This window comes from Typopeltis vanoorti, chromosome 4, assembly GCF_054136105.1.
Source record: "Typopeltis vanoorti isolate ZY-2024b chromosome 4, IOZ_Tvanoo_1.0, whole genome shotgun sequence".
Classification (NCBI taxonomy): domain Eukaryota; kingdom Metazoa; phylum Arthropoda; class Arachnida; order Uropygi; family Thelyphonidae; genus Typopeltis; species Typopeltis vanoorti.
The window spans coordinates 104,853,278-104,869,461 of NC_143552.1; the positions used below are offsets into that span (position 1 = coordinate 104,853,278).

A 16,184-nucleotide genomic window follows, 5' to 3' on the forward strand; every position below is an offset into this window, starting at 1 on the left:
ATTATCTGACACCTCCAGGGAGTCCAAAAACTCATCGAAGGAGGGCACCTACATATTATATATCATTGATGTACAAATTAAACAACCGAGAATCAAGTACTGAGTCCTATGGTACATCCTTACTTGCCTTCTCCTGGATTCAACTTCTCCATAAATCACTCTTTGATATCTGTCCATCAGCCACCCTCTAATCCAAATGACCAGAATGATATCCATCTCCATTTACTCTGATTGTTGCAACAGTTCTATATGGAATCCTGGAATGCATTTGCAAAAGTCTAGCAGTATCACTGAGTAGCCATTTCTCTTTTAGTACTCCACTGTCACTTTATTATAAAAAGTAAGCAGATTACTACGGCAAGACCTACCCTTCACAGAACCATGTTGTCCCTTGTAAAGTATCATATTTCTCTCTACCCAGTGCTGAATTCTTTCTATCTCACCAATTCCTCCAGTACCTTAACCACTATTCCTGGTTCCAGAATAACTCTAAGAAAGAAGTAGCAAATTATAGGCCAATTGGCCTATAATTTTCTACTTCTTTCTTCGAGTCTCCTTTACGCATACAGTGGGACATTTTTGCTATCTTTCTCAATTGCACCTCCTCAGTACTGAGGCTTAAATTAAACAGCTTATATAATACGTGGACATGCCATCTAATTCCTTGACTGTGTTTGCATTGAACACAGTGTGCTTAGAATATCTAAGCACACTGTGGCAATTTCACCTTCTGTTCTCCCACCAGGCAATGTTACATCTAGTATCTGTTACCTCCCCCACCATTAATATTTTTTTAAAGTCATCCTTCCAATAGTCATTCCTACTTTTACTTGCCTCACACATAGTGAAAGAACTCTTTAGGATTTGTTTGGCCTCGTCATCTAGCTTTGGCCTTCCTTACCTTATAGGTCACCCTTCTTTTCTGTGCCTTGTACTCCTCATGGACATGCTGATTGCCTTTTTCTTTATATTATTGTTATCTGAGACCCCCAGGAAATCAAGGACTCATTGAGAGAGGCTATAAATCACCCAAACAAGTTGTCATAACTTCCCTTAAATCCATTCACACTAGATGCACTCACTGCTCTGTAAGAGAAAATCCTAGCTCTTACCTCTTTCTTGATTTGATTGTGAACAAACTTAACTTCCATGTTAAGTTTGTTCTCACCATTTGATGCCCCCCTCCCATGCTCTCTTCCCCACCTTCCATATAACAAAAAATTTCATTAGATGATATCCTATAACATCCATTCAGAAATTTATAGACCTCTATCATATCACCCCTCTTTCTTCTTTTAACCAGAGTTTGCAATCCACATACTTGCTATCAGTCCTCATAATCTAAATCCCATAATCCCAATGAAATTGATGAATTTGAAAATGAAATATGAAATTTCATTGTCAAATTTGAAAATGAAATCTTCACAAATATTACTCCTAAACTGTCAATATTGTGGAGATATGTAGGTGATATCTTCATCATATGGCAAGAAAGCATAGAAAACCTACATATGTTTGTTGATAGAATCACTCACTTCACAACAAAATCAAATTTACCTAGAAGTGGAAAATAACAAACAACTGCACTTCGACATACTGGTAAAGAGACAAGATAACAATTTCAAACTGTCCATTTACAAAACGCCTACAGATACTGGACGATCTACATTATTCTTCAAACCATCATAGGTCACATAAACATAGCATCATCTGCATGTTGGGAAATAGAGTCCTCAAATTTGTTTGAGATGAAGACAAGGTTCAGACAGAACTGTCTCAAATTGTTACAACACTATCTCAAAATGGATATCCTCTAAACATTATCAACAAATTCCTGTATAAAGATAACCACTGACAACAAGAAACAGTCTCCCAGCAGGTTTCAGTGGTTGTCATCCCCTTTATGGGTTTGGTTTCCACCAATACAGCAAGATTGTTAAAAGCTCATAACATCAGAGTTGTATTTAAACCAACTACTAGCATTAGAGAGGTGTTAAGATCTCCTATGGATAATGTTCCATTTTACATATTCTATTTACGTGTGGCCTCTCCTACATTAGACAAACTTCAAGAAGCCTCGAAATCAGACAGAAAGAACATGTTGGAGATGTCAATCATAACAGGACGATCACCTCCGGTTTAGCGCATCACTTTTCAACTTCTAACCATTTTATAGACTGGGAAAATAGTTCTGTGTCCTACATAGACAATGATTTCAGACACCAATTATTCAAAGAAGCAACAGTAGTCCTATGAACAGGCAGCAACCTAAACAGAAATCAAGGTGCCATAATGAATGAGACTTGGAAAAATGTAATCAATTCACTCAGTTTGACGGAACTACAGTACGCCAACAATCATATAACGTGTGCTCATGCAACGCGTGTTCAGGACACGGACTAAAGATTTGCAATACGTGCTGACATTGTCACACGAACGTATCAACTTAGCTACCTTATAATTACTAACGGTTTTGTATTCTTTATACTTTGTGCTTTTATCATTTTTTTGTGTTTACCGTTCAAGTCTTGAGAAAGCTAGACAGTTGTTAGCAAAACTGGTAGGCGTTATTATATGAACATATATCATCATCATCAGTTGCATCAGTCTTGGGACTGGTAGCTCAGCAGCAATTTCCTCCATTCTGCTCTATCATTGGTTTTCTTCTTAACCTCCTGGTAACTCCTCAAACCCATGCTGTCTTTGACTTGGTCAAGAAAGCTTTTCCTTGGTCTGCCTCTTCTTCTTTTCCCCTCTATTTTGCCTTCAGTTATTCTTTTCACAAGTCCATGTCGAAGTATACGTCCAAACCACCTATCCCTTCTAATTTTGATCGATTTTATTAGAATTCTTGTTTTGTTTATCTCTCTCAGGACTTTGATCTTTTTGGTTTGATTTTTTTTCTGTCCATTTTATTTTGTTTATGTGGCATCAGCACCACATTTCAAAAGCCTCCAATCTTCTTACATCTTCTCTGCCCAGAATTCAGGTTTCACATCCATACAGTGCAATGCTCCATATCAATGTCTTTACTGATTTTTTTTTTTCAATTGTAGGTTGAGGTTTCCTGTTAAAATGCTTTTCATCTTAGAGAATTGGACTTTTGCGTTGTTCATTCTTGATCTTATGTCTTCTCTTGTTCTGCCATCTTCTGTTATTAGGCTACCTAAATATTTAAAGCTTTTCACTTGTTTTATTTGTTCCTCGCTAATGTCTATATCCTCTGTATTGATAGGGATTTTGCTTGCTTGTAACAATTATTTTAGCCTTATCTGTGTTGATTTTCATTTTATATTTTTCAAGGTTATTATTTAGTAATTCTAGCATTGTTTTTAACGTTCTTCTGTTTTCTGCTACAAGGGCTATGTCATCAGCAAATCTTATATACATGACTTGCTCACCATTTATCTTTATGCCACTATTTATATCTTTAGTTTCCTGAATGGCCTTTTCAATATATAAATTAAATAAAAGTGGTGAAAGTATACATCCTTGTCTTACTCCACTCCTGATATTTATTATTTTCTCCTTATCATTGATTTTAATCCGTCCATTTTGATTTTCGTAAATTTGATAAATTATTTTCCTATCCCTCAAATCTATGCCGATATTAGTTAGACAATTTAGGAGTATTTGCTGGTTTACTTTATCAAATGCTTTCTCTAAATCAAGGAAGCAAATGTAAGTATTTTGACTAAGGTCTAATCTTCTCTCTATTATTGTTCTTAAACAGAGTATTGCCTCTCTTGTTCCTTTATTCTTTCTGAATCCAAATTGGTCTTCATCCAATAGACAATCTATTTTTGAATAAATTCTATTTTGAATAATTTTTAGCAGAATTTTGCTAACATGTGGGATTAAAGCTATTGTTCTAAATTGGCAGCATTTGTTTGCATTATTCATTTTTGGTATAGGTATTATGGTTGATTTCATAAACTCCTTTGGCATTTCTCCTCTATCATAAATTTGGGCTATTAATTGATAGAGTAAGGTTTTTGTCTCATCACCTAGATTTTGTAGCAGTTCTATAGGCATATTATCTACACCTGGGCTTTTTCCCTTACTCATTTCGGACAGTGCTTTATCAAATTCTTCTCGCATTATTGGGGGTCCTAGATTATCTTCATTTTGATTTTCTATGCTGATATCAACATCAAGTTCGTTGCCATTATAGAGATTTTCAAGATAATACTTCCATTTCAATAATATATCCTCAGATTTTAATAGTAATTTTCCATTTTCATCTTTGATGGCATTGTTCTTATTAAATTTGAAAGTCAGTTTGTTAATTTCTTTATAGGCTTTCTCTATGTTTTCTTTTTTAAATAATTCATCTATGTTATTACACTGTTCTTCCAGGTATTCTTTTTTGGCTTGTCGACATTTTCTTGTATTTGGCCACATCTTCTTCTTTAACAGCATTTTTATATTTTCTTCTTTCATCTATAAGGCCAAGTATTTCATCTGTTATCCAATGTTTTCTTTTTTCTTTTTCTGCATTTTTCAATAATTGATTTGATATATTTGTAATTAACTCTTTAATCACATTCCATTGGTTTTCAATATTATTTTGACTATTCTGGAATGTTATGATCGGTTGCCTCTTGGTATCCTTTCTTTACTCTTTAATTTTTTCAAGGTTCCATCTTATTGGTTTATATCTTTGGATTTGTTTCCTATGTTTCAGTTCTGTTTTCATTAAGACAAGGTTATGATCACTACTAATGTCAGCACCTGGATAGCTTTTGCAATTTTTTATTTGGTTTCTGTATCTTTTCTTGACCAATATATAATCTATTTGATATCTATTTGAATCCCCAGGTGCTTTCCAGGTGTATCTTCTTCTTTTTGGAACTTGAAATAGTGTATTTGCTATAACCAACTGTTTTTGTGTACAAAATTCCATTAATTGCTTTCCTCTTTCATTCCTACGTCCAAGACCAAATCTTCCTGAAACGTTATCATTGCTCTCTTCTCCCACTATAGCATTCCAGTCTCCCATTATTATTGGATTGTCTCTGTCTCTAAAGTTGCTCCAGATTTCTTCTATTTGTTCATAAATTTCTTCTATTTCTTCATCGCTATGTTGTGATGTTGGCATGTAGACCATTATAATATTGAGGTTTACTGGTTCATTTTGAATGCTTATCACCATGATTCTATCACTATAGTTAATTATTGTAGTGATTAACTTTCCAACTTTTTTATGAAGCATTATTGCAACACCTGACACTCCCTTCTTTTGTCCTGAATATATTATCCGAAATTCTCCACTCCAGAAATCACCCTGTCCCTCCCATCTCGTCTCACTAATTCCCAGAATGTCTATTTCAAGTCTTTCCATTTCTTTTTTCACATTTTCTATTTTACCTGGTTCTAGCAGTGTTCTTGCATTACATGTTCCAATATTCAGCTTATTTTTTGTCTTCATTTTTGAATAAGTACCAGGATTTTGTTGGATGTCGACCTGAGAAACCCAGTTACTTCTCCTGCCGGGCATGACTCCTTCAGTGAAGGCTCCATCACCAATCTTGATTTCATTTTTAACTTCCATTGCTGCTTTTACTTGGGAATGTAATGTGGTGGTTTCCCCTTGCCTTCCACATCGCAGTATTGTAACATGTATGCTACAGGAGGTTAATACAAGTAGTGCTGCTGCCCACTACTATAACTATTAGTGGTTAGTTGAAAGAGGAGGAACCCCCCCCCCCCCTTGAGTACTATCTAATAGCTTCAGGGAGAATGGAGGACCTCCTCCTGCGGTTAGTAAGCAAGAAAAGAGACAGAACATTTTAAGTAAAGAATCCTCATTAGGAAGAATGTTAGTATGAAGGTAGAAGCAGGAAGTGGAAGAGTTAGAGAAATGACCAAAAGCTTTGAAATAGATCATACTTAGCTCTGGGACCCTGGGTTAGCCATGCCCGTGCCTGCCTGTCGCAAGCCCCATGGGGAAATGAACATATATAGTAATTAAAAAAACCTATGGTCACATAAACAACAACAAGTCTTATATTTTAGCATATTGTTCTGACAACCCTTAAATGGTGTTAGGACCTTAAGAAACTAATTGAAAATATGGTGCTTTTTACTCATTTCTGGATTGTTGAAAACACAACACAGAAAAATTTTAGAATTGTATGTTCTATATTTCCATCCCCCCCCTCACCTTTCAAAAAAGGATTTAGTATCTACACAATGCATTTGAAACATAGTTAAATGTTATTTACATCACATAGAATATATTATTTGCCTCTAATCCAATGAGTCATTTTTTAATGAGTAATAAATTGCCTTCAGTTATTCAGCAATTTGATGTAAAAAAAAACAAACAAATAGTTGTGTTAATCATTACTCAGCACTTTTTACAGACAAGAGCATAAAAAAATACTGAAAATACAGATTGCCACACAGTGAATCAATTGCTATATCTCATAACCTTCGTGGTAGAACATCAGTCATTTACAGCATCAGACCCAAAGTTATCCAATTATGTGACAATGCTGACAGTATTTATTAGGTTGAATAGGATCAGTCAGTGATTTGTCTTTCAGTGCAAAATAAACATCTGTTCTAATAACAGCTTTAGAAGTTTTTTGCAAGTTGGCAAAGATAATTTGAAAAATGAAAATGCTTGTGAACTGCATTTTAAAGTTTTTAAAATCGGTGTTATTCTTCTCAACTTATGACTTCTGATACCTCTTTAGAAAATTGTTTATTGTATTCTCTCATTCAATTTTTGTTATTTGTCCTTCATTTATTAAATTTTTAATTATTTTCAGATATCAGAATAAAGCTGGCTGATATTCCTAATTGCTTGCCATTTCAAAAGTCATTGGTAAGTTATTCATAAGTGAAAACTTATTATGCAAGTTAGTTTTTAGTAAAATTACTAATTTTTATAAGCATTGCACACAGACATATTGAAGTTCTCTTGAATGAAAGACAAAATACCCTTATGTAATAGGTGGAGTGTTTTTTATAATCATAATGCTATGACAGAAGTACTGAATTTAAACAGTAGCATGCAGTTTTCTTTTGCTTGACTGTTAAATAAGGAATTTCATCTACCCTAAATATATTCTGCACAGATTTGGTCACTGGTTTTCATGGTGACGAGGATATGTTAGAAAGGGTCCAGAGAAGATTCACAAAGGTAGTCAGTGGTCTTTGGAATGTGGAGTACAAGGACAGATTGAGAGAATGTAACAAAACCTCATGAATAGGAAGAAGGGGTGGGATATAATTGAGACATAAGTTAGTTAGGAATTGTTATTAGGTTGATATGGAAGAAATTTTTCATAGAATGGGAGAGGAGGATAGAACAAGAGGTCATCCCTGGAAACTCTATAAGGAGGTTGTGAGCAGAGGAGTGAGAAGATTCTTTACATGAGGAGAGGTTGGTGAGTGGAATGCATTGCCTGAGTGTATTGTGAATGTAGACAGATTGAATCAGTTTAAGGCATGGTTGGATGAGCTTTGTGTGTGTGATAGTGTGTACCTCCAATGATGAGTCTCTGAATCTATGGAGATCAGATGTTAATAATAATAGTAAGTAAAATAAACAAACAAACAAAAAAAGACAGTTGTTGTATTTGTCTTCTTGAATCTGTTTAAAACTATAATGATGAAATATGAATTCCATTCACCAACCAGTTTTATTAATAATGCTTGCTCCAAATAATATATATATATATATATATATATATATATATTATTTTTTTTTGTTGTTGTTGTTGAATTGCAGCAAAGAAAGTAAATCTTTTTTTTTGTTGCATTTTAACCAGTTTATTGTAGTGTAAGATATGGTATGAAATTTTATGATGAATATAGTCTAAGGTTATAGCAATGTGGATAGGACAGGGAGAAAACAAAGAGCTTTAAGACACTTCAGCTTGTCAGTGCGATAGAAAGCTTTGAAAGTTAGCAATAGTTTATGAAGCTTTAGCATTTAAGGAATAAAACATAAGTTTTGATTCGTTTTATTGCTGCCGAATGTCACTTGTGATAACAGGTGACATTCAGATATAAATATTATAAATCCTGTGGCAGTTAAAATTGCATATTATGTGAAGATTTTTTTCTCATAGCAAAATTAACTCTCAAATGGAGTTTTAGTTTTCTCTATGAGCTTCATTCACACTTTTTCTAGTACTCATCTCTCCTTTTTAATCCATCATTCTGTATTGATTAATGGTGATTATGCTCATAATTTTGTATAGTATATTTTTGATGATATTTACACAAGAACTGTTGATATGTATTTTAATTTGTAATTATTTAAATCTGATACTTTTTAATTATGTGTTTTAATTAATATGAACATTAAGTGATTTAAAAACATCTGTTGAGACATTGATTTCATATTATTGTATCTGCTGCTAGTCCCAGTTATGGAATGTGAATGTGTTGTGTAGGCATTAAATAAATAAATTTAAAGGCCTATGTAGCCTTGTGGCAATGGCATTTTTGCATCCATAGTACTAGGTTGCCTGAGTTAAGTTTTAGTCACTGACTAGGGAAACTTTTTAAAAGTTTTTCTTCAACTAGTTCCTGAGCGACTAGGGAAACTTTTTAAAAGTTTTTCTTCAACTAGTTCCTGAGCTAGTCAATCTCTAGCATAGGCAAGTGAATATTTTCTCCTGGAAACTCTGGTTCTTCAACCTATAAACTCAAAAAACTTGGCTCTAGAACCCACACTATTTCAGACAATTATATATTGTGTTAGGGACCACAAGATGACAGCAAGTGCTTGCTGTGTTTCTTCACTGGATACTGTTTAATATCAATGCTATTAAATTTCATAACATTGATTGTTTAGGGCCATCTATCTCTGATTGGTTAAGAGTGGAGATTGACTGCCTCTCCAAAACGGCAAAAATATCTCATTTTAGGGCTAAAATAGCATTGCCTACTCATCATAGCAAAACACGTGATAGCAAAATAAGAACATTGAAAAAGTCAGAAAAATTTTAGTGTCAGTGATATTGTTAAGAAAAAAAGTTATATATTTCATATTAAAGTTGATATTATTGATAATAAAGAGGATCTCTTGAAAGAAATAATACGCTTACATGGACTCCTTCACAACAAAGTGCGAGATAGAGTGATTGTAGAAACATCAGGTGATTGGTAGAACTGAAAAGAGAATAAATGGAGATGTGAGGTAAGAAACACATATGACTAAACAAGGGAAGAGAGTAAGGAGAAAATTTTTATGGTGATTCTGTGATAGCCAGGAGTACTTAATGAGAGTGTTACTAAGTGTTGTATCCCTGCTATGAAAATTCATAATATTAGTGAAACTGTCAGAATACAAAAAAAAATAAGGTAAAATAATTGATCATTTTGACTGGCATTAATGACTTGAAATCAAGTGAAAAAAATATTGTACAAGAGAAGATATGGAAAAATTATTGGAAGAAGCAAAAAAGAAGAGAGAGAGAGAGAGAGAAGTTTGTAAATCTGCTGCCATATTATGATATAGGTGAGTTGAGGAAGATGACATCATTGTAAATGAATCAGTTGTTTGTGCAGAAAGGAATGGTATGAGTTTGCAGGCCTAATAGACTGTTGTGTCAAGTGTCATCTAATCTCCATCCAGAAGGCTGGCTATTATGGGTTTCCATATATTTCTGTCTGGGCTGTTATTTTGCTCACTGTATAGTTCAGGCCAGCCTGTCCTTTCTGTTGTTGAAGCCTGTGTATGTGTTGTCTTCCTTTCTTTTGCTTCCCTCATTTCTTTTCTCTAATAAATCTTTTTGAAAACTTTCATACCTCACAATATGATCAGTATATATATATATATATATATGAGTTTTCTTTTCTATATGTTCAATTCTATTTTAGTTCCCATCATCTCCAAAACTTCTTCCATAATTTTTGAGATGTGCTAACTCTTTCGGTTTGACCATCTAACAAGTGTCAATTCTTTTCTATCTTTGTTTATTGTCTATATTTCTGCTCCATACAGAGAAGGAAATTAAATAAAGCATTTAATCATTCTTAAATTTTTTTTTTTTACTTATTGCTTTTGATATTAATATGTTTTTCATTCTCTTACTTCATTCAGGCATGTGAAGTGGGTGATGAAGCTCAATATATATATATAGCCTCTCCCACTCAAATGCCAACCTCACCTTCTCGTGGTCCACCCTGTTCTAAAAGTACAAATGAAGAATAGGCTACTGGGTATGGGCAGTATAACCCTAACAGGGCAATGCTGTTCAGAGGCATTTGGAATATCATATTTATAGATCATATTATTGGAGATCATCCTGTATTTCCTAGCTTTGGCATCTTCTTCCCTGTGGTTACATACAGCTCATACAGCTAATCCATACAGCAAACTACTAAATAAATTGAAGCAGATGGGATTAGATAACAGACTTCTGAGTTGAATCCATGACTGGCTGTCTGATAAGTATCAGAAAGTTGTATATGGGGGCTTGATATCCCGTAAGAGGAAGGTCACTAGTGGTGTACCGCAGGATCAGTTTGGAGACCATTGTTGTTCAGTTTGTATGTTAATGATGTTGGGATGGGTTTAACTGATATGCAGCTATTTGCAGACAATGCAAAATTGAGGAGAGCAATGCAGAGTCACGCAGATGTTATGGCCTTGCAGGAGGACTTGAATAGATTGCATCAGTGGGCAGGTAAGTGGAACTGTCAGTTCAATGTTGCAAAGTGTAAGATTTTGAAATTTTGTAAGCAACGATGGGATGTGAAGCATACACTTGGTGGGAAACCTTAAAGGAGGTTGAGGAAATGAGAGATCTAGGAGGTGGTGGCAGTTCTTTGAAAACTGAACAGGAATGCTGTTGTAATAATAAACATTTAGAGCAGGCATGTCAAACATGCGGGCCACGGGCCGCATGAGATCTGCCAACAAGTAACATGCGACTCACCAAACTTTGTAACCGATATGGTTATTTAACTTTTGACAACACCGAATTTGGCAAAAACAAATTCAAAAAGAAAATTTATCCAAGTTTGAATGTTGTCAATCATTATTACAAAAATCACTGAAATTGAAATTTTCAGAATAATGCTAATCAAATTAAGTTATTAGAAAATGAATTTGAAAGATTTTTAGATTTTAAGAAATATGAAAATCAGTTTCATCTATTTACTTCTCCTCTGTAAATTGATGTTGAAACTGTTGATGACAATTTACAGTTGAAATTAATGAAAATTCATTGTTGATTCCATATTGAAACAAAAGTATATGGATGTTGGAATTCCAAAGTTCTATAATTATTTATCAGTCGATCGATACCCCAATGTGTTATTTGCAATTAGGCGTATTTTATCTATGTTCGGCAGCACATATTTATGTGAACAACTATTTTCAACTTTAAAGAATAATAAAACTGCAGAAAGATCAAGATTAACAGAACTGCACATGCAAGCAGTATTGAAAATAACTACAGCTCAACAAATTCAACCAAATTTTGAAGATTTCATTAATGAAAAACGTCAAGTTTATTCAAAAAAATTATATATATATATATATATATATAATTTTATTTAAATATGTAAACTTTATATTTTATATGTATTTTTGTATCATGGTTGTATTTTGTACTCTATTGTTAATATTAAAAAATCTGTTTCCTCTTTATTTCGAATTTTTTTTTTTTCTGTTGCGGCTTGATGTATAATTCTTAATTTGGCCCTTGGAGGTAAATGAGTTTGACATGCCTGATTTAGAGGAACTTATAGAAACATATTTCAAACAAGCTGTTAGAAACATTAATTTTATGAAAAAAAAAAAAAAAAAAAAAAGGTACCTACATAGTGAATAGTTATCAGCCCTGTTTAGTGAATGTTTAGACCAGTATGTTTAATATTAACTAAACACACTGAAGTGATGTGTAATGCACTGCACTGTACTGTACTGTCACTTTTATACTCTTTAGTAAATTTGTTAAAATAGCTAACCATATTTAGAATGTTAATTTATGTCTCTATTATAATAAATTTAGTTTAATCCTTTATCCAAGTGTGAGCAAACAAACATTACATTGAGTGTTGTACCACCTTACCCCAGTCCTGAAGATACTTTCAGGTGCAAACTTTGTTTGCTCACACTTGGATAAAGGATTAAACTAAATTTATTATACTCTAACCAAGTGAAAAATAAACTTTCTTATGTCTCTATTACATAGTTGAATGGTGTTTTCTATTAATTAAAAAAAAAAAAAACTTGAGTCACAAATTTTATCAAAATACATTTAGATCACACAGAAACTAGAGGAATTATATCACTCTAAAAATGCTGTTCCATTGCAGGTTAACATTACATTGAGCTAGTTTTGGTCTATTGCAAAAAAAAAAAAAAAAAAAAAAGTTGTCTAAATTTTAATCTAAGTTGTCTAAAAGTTGATTAAATCTTGGGTGGCTCACCCAGGATTTAATCTTGGGGGGGGGGGGGGGGACAAGTTGAATGGATAAAAATATTTTTAATGCAATGAATTTGCATTAAAAATATTTTTATCTGTTCAACTAAAATTCGTTAAATTTCATTCATTAAATAAAATTCATTAGGTGATTATAAAAATTTATTTTAAGAATAAAATCCAGTTTTCTTTACTTTTTACAAAGCTCTTGAATTATTTCAGTTGTGGTTACATTAATCTCTCTGTGTATATATACAGCAAAGCCAGTCCATTTTTTGTGACATTCTTAAATAGGTTTTTAAAAGGCATCAGTTAGAAAATGGCCTTTTACTGATGCATGTTGTTACCGGAAGCATTGCAAATATTTTTAATAAGTTATAGATGTTAGGATATATCATTTTGTCACACTTTGAAACTACATCAACGGCATTTTTGCATGGAGCTGTTGCAAACGGTTTTTCAAATTTCTTATACCACAACTCTTGAATTCTGCATTCAAAATTGCTGGATTTGTATAAGGCAAATCACCTGCATAAAAGTCACACAACTGACGAAAATCTTCCATCGCACTTGCCGTTGGAGCATCTTTTCAATTTGATAGAAGAAAAAAAAATTTTTTTCAAAATGTTGCAGTGCCGAATGAAACGTTCCTGAAGTTGAGCCAATATTTGATCGATAAGTGGAATGAAAATAGTTCTCATGAAATACTCTTCTACAGAATCAGCAGGAACGTTGGACCTTAATGTTTGTTTTAATGTAGTCCTTGGCTTTTTAATGTCACTATTAAAATTATTTGCTTTTATACATGCTTCATCGTAAATATCTTTAAATGAAAAATCTGGTGTTCACGAATGGTATTTAATTTAGCCACAACATCATCAACAAAATTTAGGGCAATTAAGAGATCACTGTCTGATTTTTGCATTATTTTAGACAATGATGAGGTGTATGCAAATATTTTTTGCAAGCTAAATAAAAATATTATAAAACCAAATTCACACAATGAATTATTCAAAAGTTTTGCGTTAGAGGACGAGTCTCTGTCTTCCCAAAAAATGATTGTTTCAAGACTTTGAATCACTGCATCATATAATTTCACCATGGTCATGATGGCTTCATGGCATTACACCCACCTAGTCAGGCAAACTTGGCATAGTTTCTGTCTCTTAGTATCCGGTGTATATTTATCAATGTTGTCAACAAGGACGTCCTGTCTCTTAGGGAGTATTGAAGAAATTGTGTATCTTTTCAATTATGCCAATGCAATTTCTTATTTCAGTCACAGATACAGCATTTTCCAATTGCCAAATTCAAACTATGTGATGCACAACAAACATATAAAACTTGTGGATATATAGCTGATATGTGAGATTGGACCATTAAACTTTCCTCTCATTGATGCGGCACCGTTGTAACCTTTCCCACGTAAATTGACAAATCGATGCCATAATTATTTAAGCTTTCTAATATTTTGTCGGATAAGTTTTTTCCTGTAGTGCTTGTTACAGGAACAAATTGTAAAAATTGTTCACAAACTTTGTTGTCATTTTCTTCATCTATATACCTGGCACACAAGGAAAGATGTTCAGTGGTAGAAATGTCACAAGTTTCATCGGCAAGAATTGAAAAACATTTTACCAAATTAATTTTTTCAACCAAACGGTTCAAAATGATTTCATTACATGCATTTATAATTTGATTTTGTATGTTCCAGCTAATGTAGGTAGTGTTTTTGGCAGAATGTTTAAAATGTTCAGCTAAGTTTTTGTCGCCCGCATCAATTCTTGTTTTTAACAAAGCTTGAAAATTGCCTTCATTGGCGATTGGCTCCTGTTCAAATGAAAATTCTCCATAAACATGATGTCCTCTCAAGGGTATATTTTGCCGACCACATAAAATTAATGTTTTTATAATTGGCTCTAATCGTTTCCGATTAACTGCAGCTTGTGATGCTATCTACATCAATTTGTCGATTGATTGGAATACATTTTCTATCTCGAATATTGTTTAGCCTTTCGTAAGTCATAACAGCCATTATATGATATTTTGTTTTTTGATGATTATTAAATTTTTCGATGGCTTTCTTCCAATTATTATAACCTTGTGTAACTAACTGCCCAGGTACTTTAGATTTTCCAATATTAGCAGGCGCAAAAAACACACAATATTTACAGTACACACTATTTTCAACTTGAGAGTATACAAGCCATGTAAATTTTTCGAACCACGTGTATTGAAAACTTCGGTTGTGAATTGCTGCACAGGTTCAGGAAAATTAAAATTTGGTTCTGGTTTCCACAACTTTTTCACAATATCTAAATTTTCGTCAGAATTAAATGTTTGTTCTTTCAAAAATGCGATGTCATGAGAATTATTAATAACAAAGGAAGTACTTTCTTCTGGATAAATCGATGGTTTTGTCAGACCTACAACTGGGGGAAACCGAAGCCAAATTGGTATTGACAATATTAATAGCGCCAACATTGCTACTAACATTTGAAACATCCTTTTTTGGTTTTTTTGAAATAGTTCAATAAAATACTCTGCATATGTTTTTCAGTCATAATTTGAAGCACAAAATCCAAAAAACAAAATAAAAACTTTTACAAATTTAACTTTAAAATTTTAAGTTTAACTTTAACTTAACTTCAATGTTATTGAAGAATTTACGTATAATAAGGTTACTCTTCAGAGATGGAAAGAAGTTTCAAGTTCAAGACATGCTTTTCAACAAACTCGATGCAAAATAGGACAGAATACGAGCGTATTGCACACGACCTATGACTGAGCATTTGCAATGATTCGCCAGGCCAGAGAGGATCATGATACACGTGATCCTCTCTGGCCTGGTTCGGACAGTGTTTCTCACCCTTTCTAAGCCCAAGGACAAGTAAAATACCTAAAACAATTCTATGGACCACTAAGTTATGTAATTTTTTTAAAAACGTATTTGGGAATTACCAGCATTTGGGAAAAACTGTGCCATTTATAACATAATAAACATAAAAGCATGTTTTGAATATATATGGAAACATAATTAACATGGAAATAAATGATTAAAAGTGTGTCATCATTGAACAAAGTTTTAATTTTTATTAAACAAATTAATAATATGATATAATTACTTACTTTTAATGAGATGGATGAACTTCTCAGCCTTGCAGAGTTGCTGTATATCTGGCTCAATATTGGCCAACTTCAGTCAAAGATCGTGGCACACACACACACTAAGACGAATTCTGTATTTTGTTTTTATTTGAAGGAGCGATGAAAATCCTTTCTTGCAAAGATAGGTTGTAGAAAACTGCATGAGGATTTTCGATGCTTCAGATAATTCGGGAAATTCACTTCTCAGTGAAGGCGAGATCCAGAATTGAGCCAAGTCACAATCACGGAATTGCATTTTAAGCCCGCTGTCACTTGAAAGCTCAATTAGCTGTTCTTTTTTCGATAACAAAAGGTCGTTCTTAACTGCAAGCCTGAAATGGATCATGAACCCACAGAAATTTCTTATAAAAGTTTGTACACAAATGCTTTCCCAGTGGTTAAATTCTAAACTAATAAGTTTCGGGGCCCCTATACAAATAACCAATTGTATTTACCTTTTGAATACTGTCCGGGGAAGCTCCAAACCTCCCCGTCCCTTTCATCACACATTCGTAATCAGGCTACTGTTGATATTGATTTATATACACATTCAAAACCATAAACAATTGTTGAATAATAACACAATAATGTAGGCATAATTACCGTAAAGGGAGAAAAGTCAAAACAGAAAAATGT

The 16,184-nt window shown here is 33.3% G+C and overlaps 1 protein-coding gene across 1 annotated transcript in view; it reads left to right on the forward strand.

Moving 5' to 3' along the window:
* Nucleotides 1–16,184, forward strand: part of Vps15 (vacuolar protein sorting 15) — a 529,585-nt gene that overhangs the window by 49,344 nt on the left and 464,057 nt on the right. Inside the window, exon 5 of the mRNA XM_090391958.1 lies at nt 6,780–6,835. Within this exon, the coding sequence (XP_090248084.1) occupies nt 6,780–6,835 (56 nt within the window). The remainder of the gene's footprint in view (nt 1–6,779; nt 6,836–16,184) is intronic.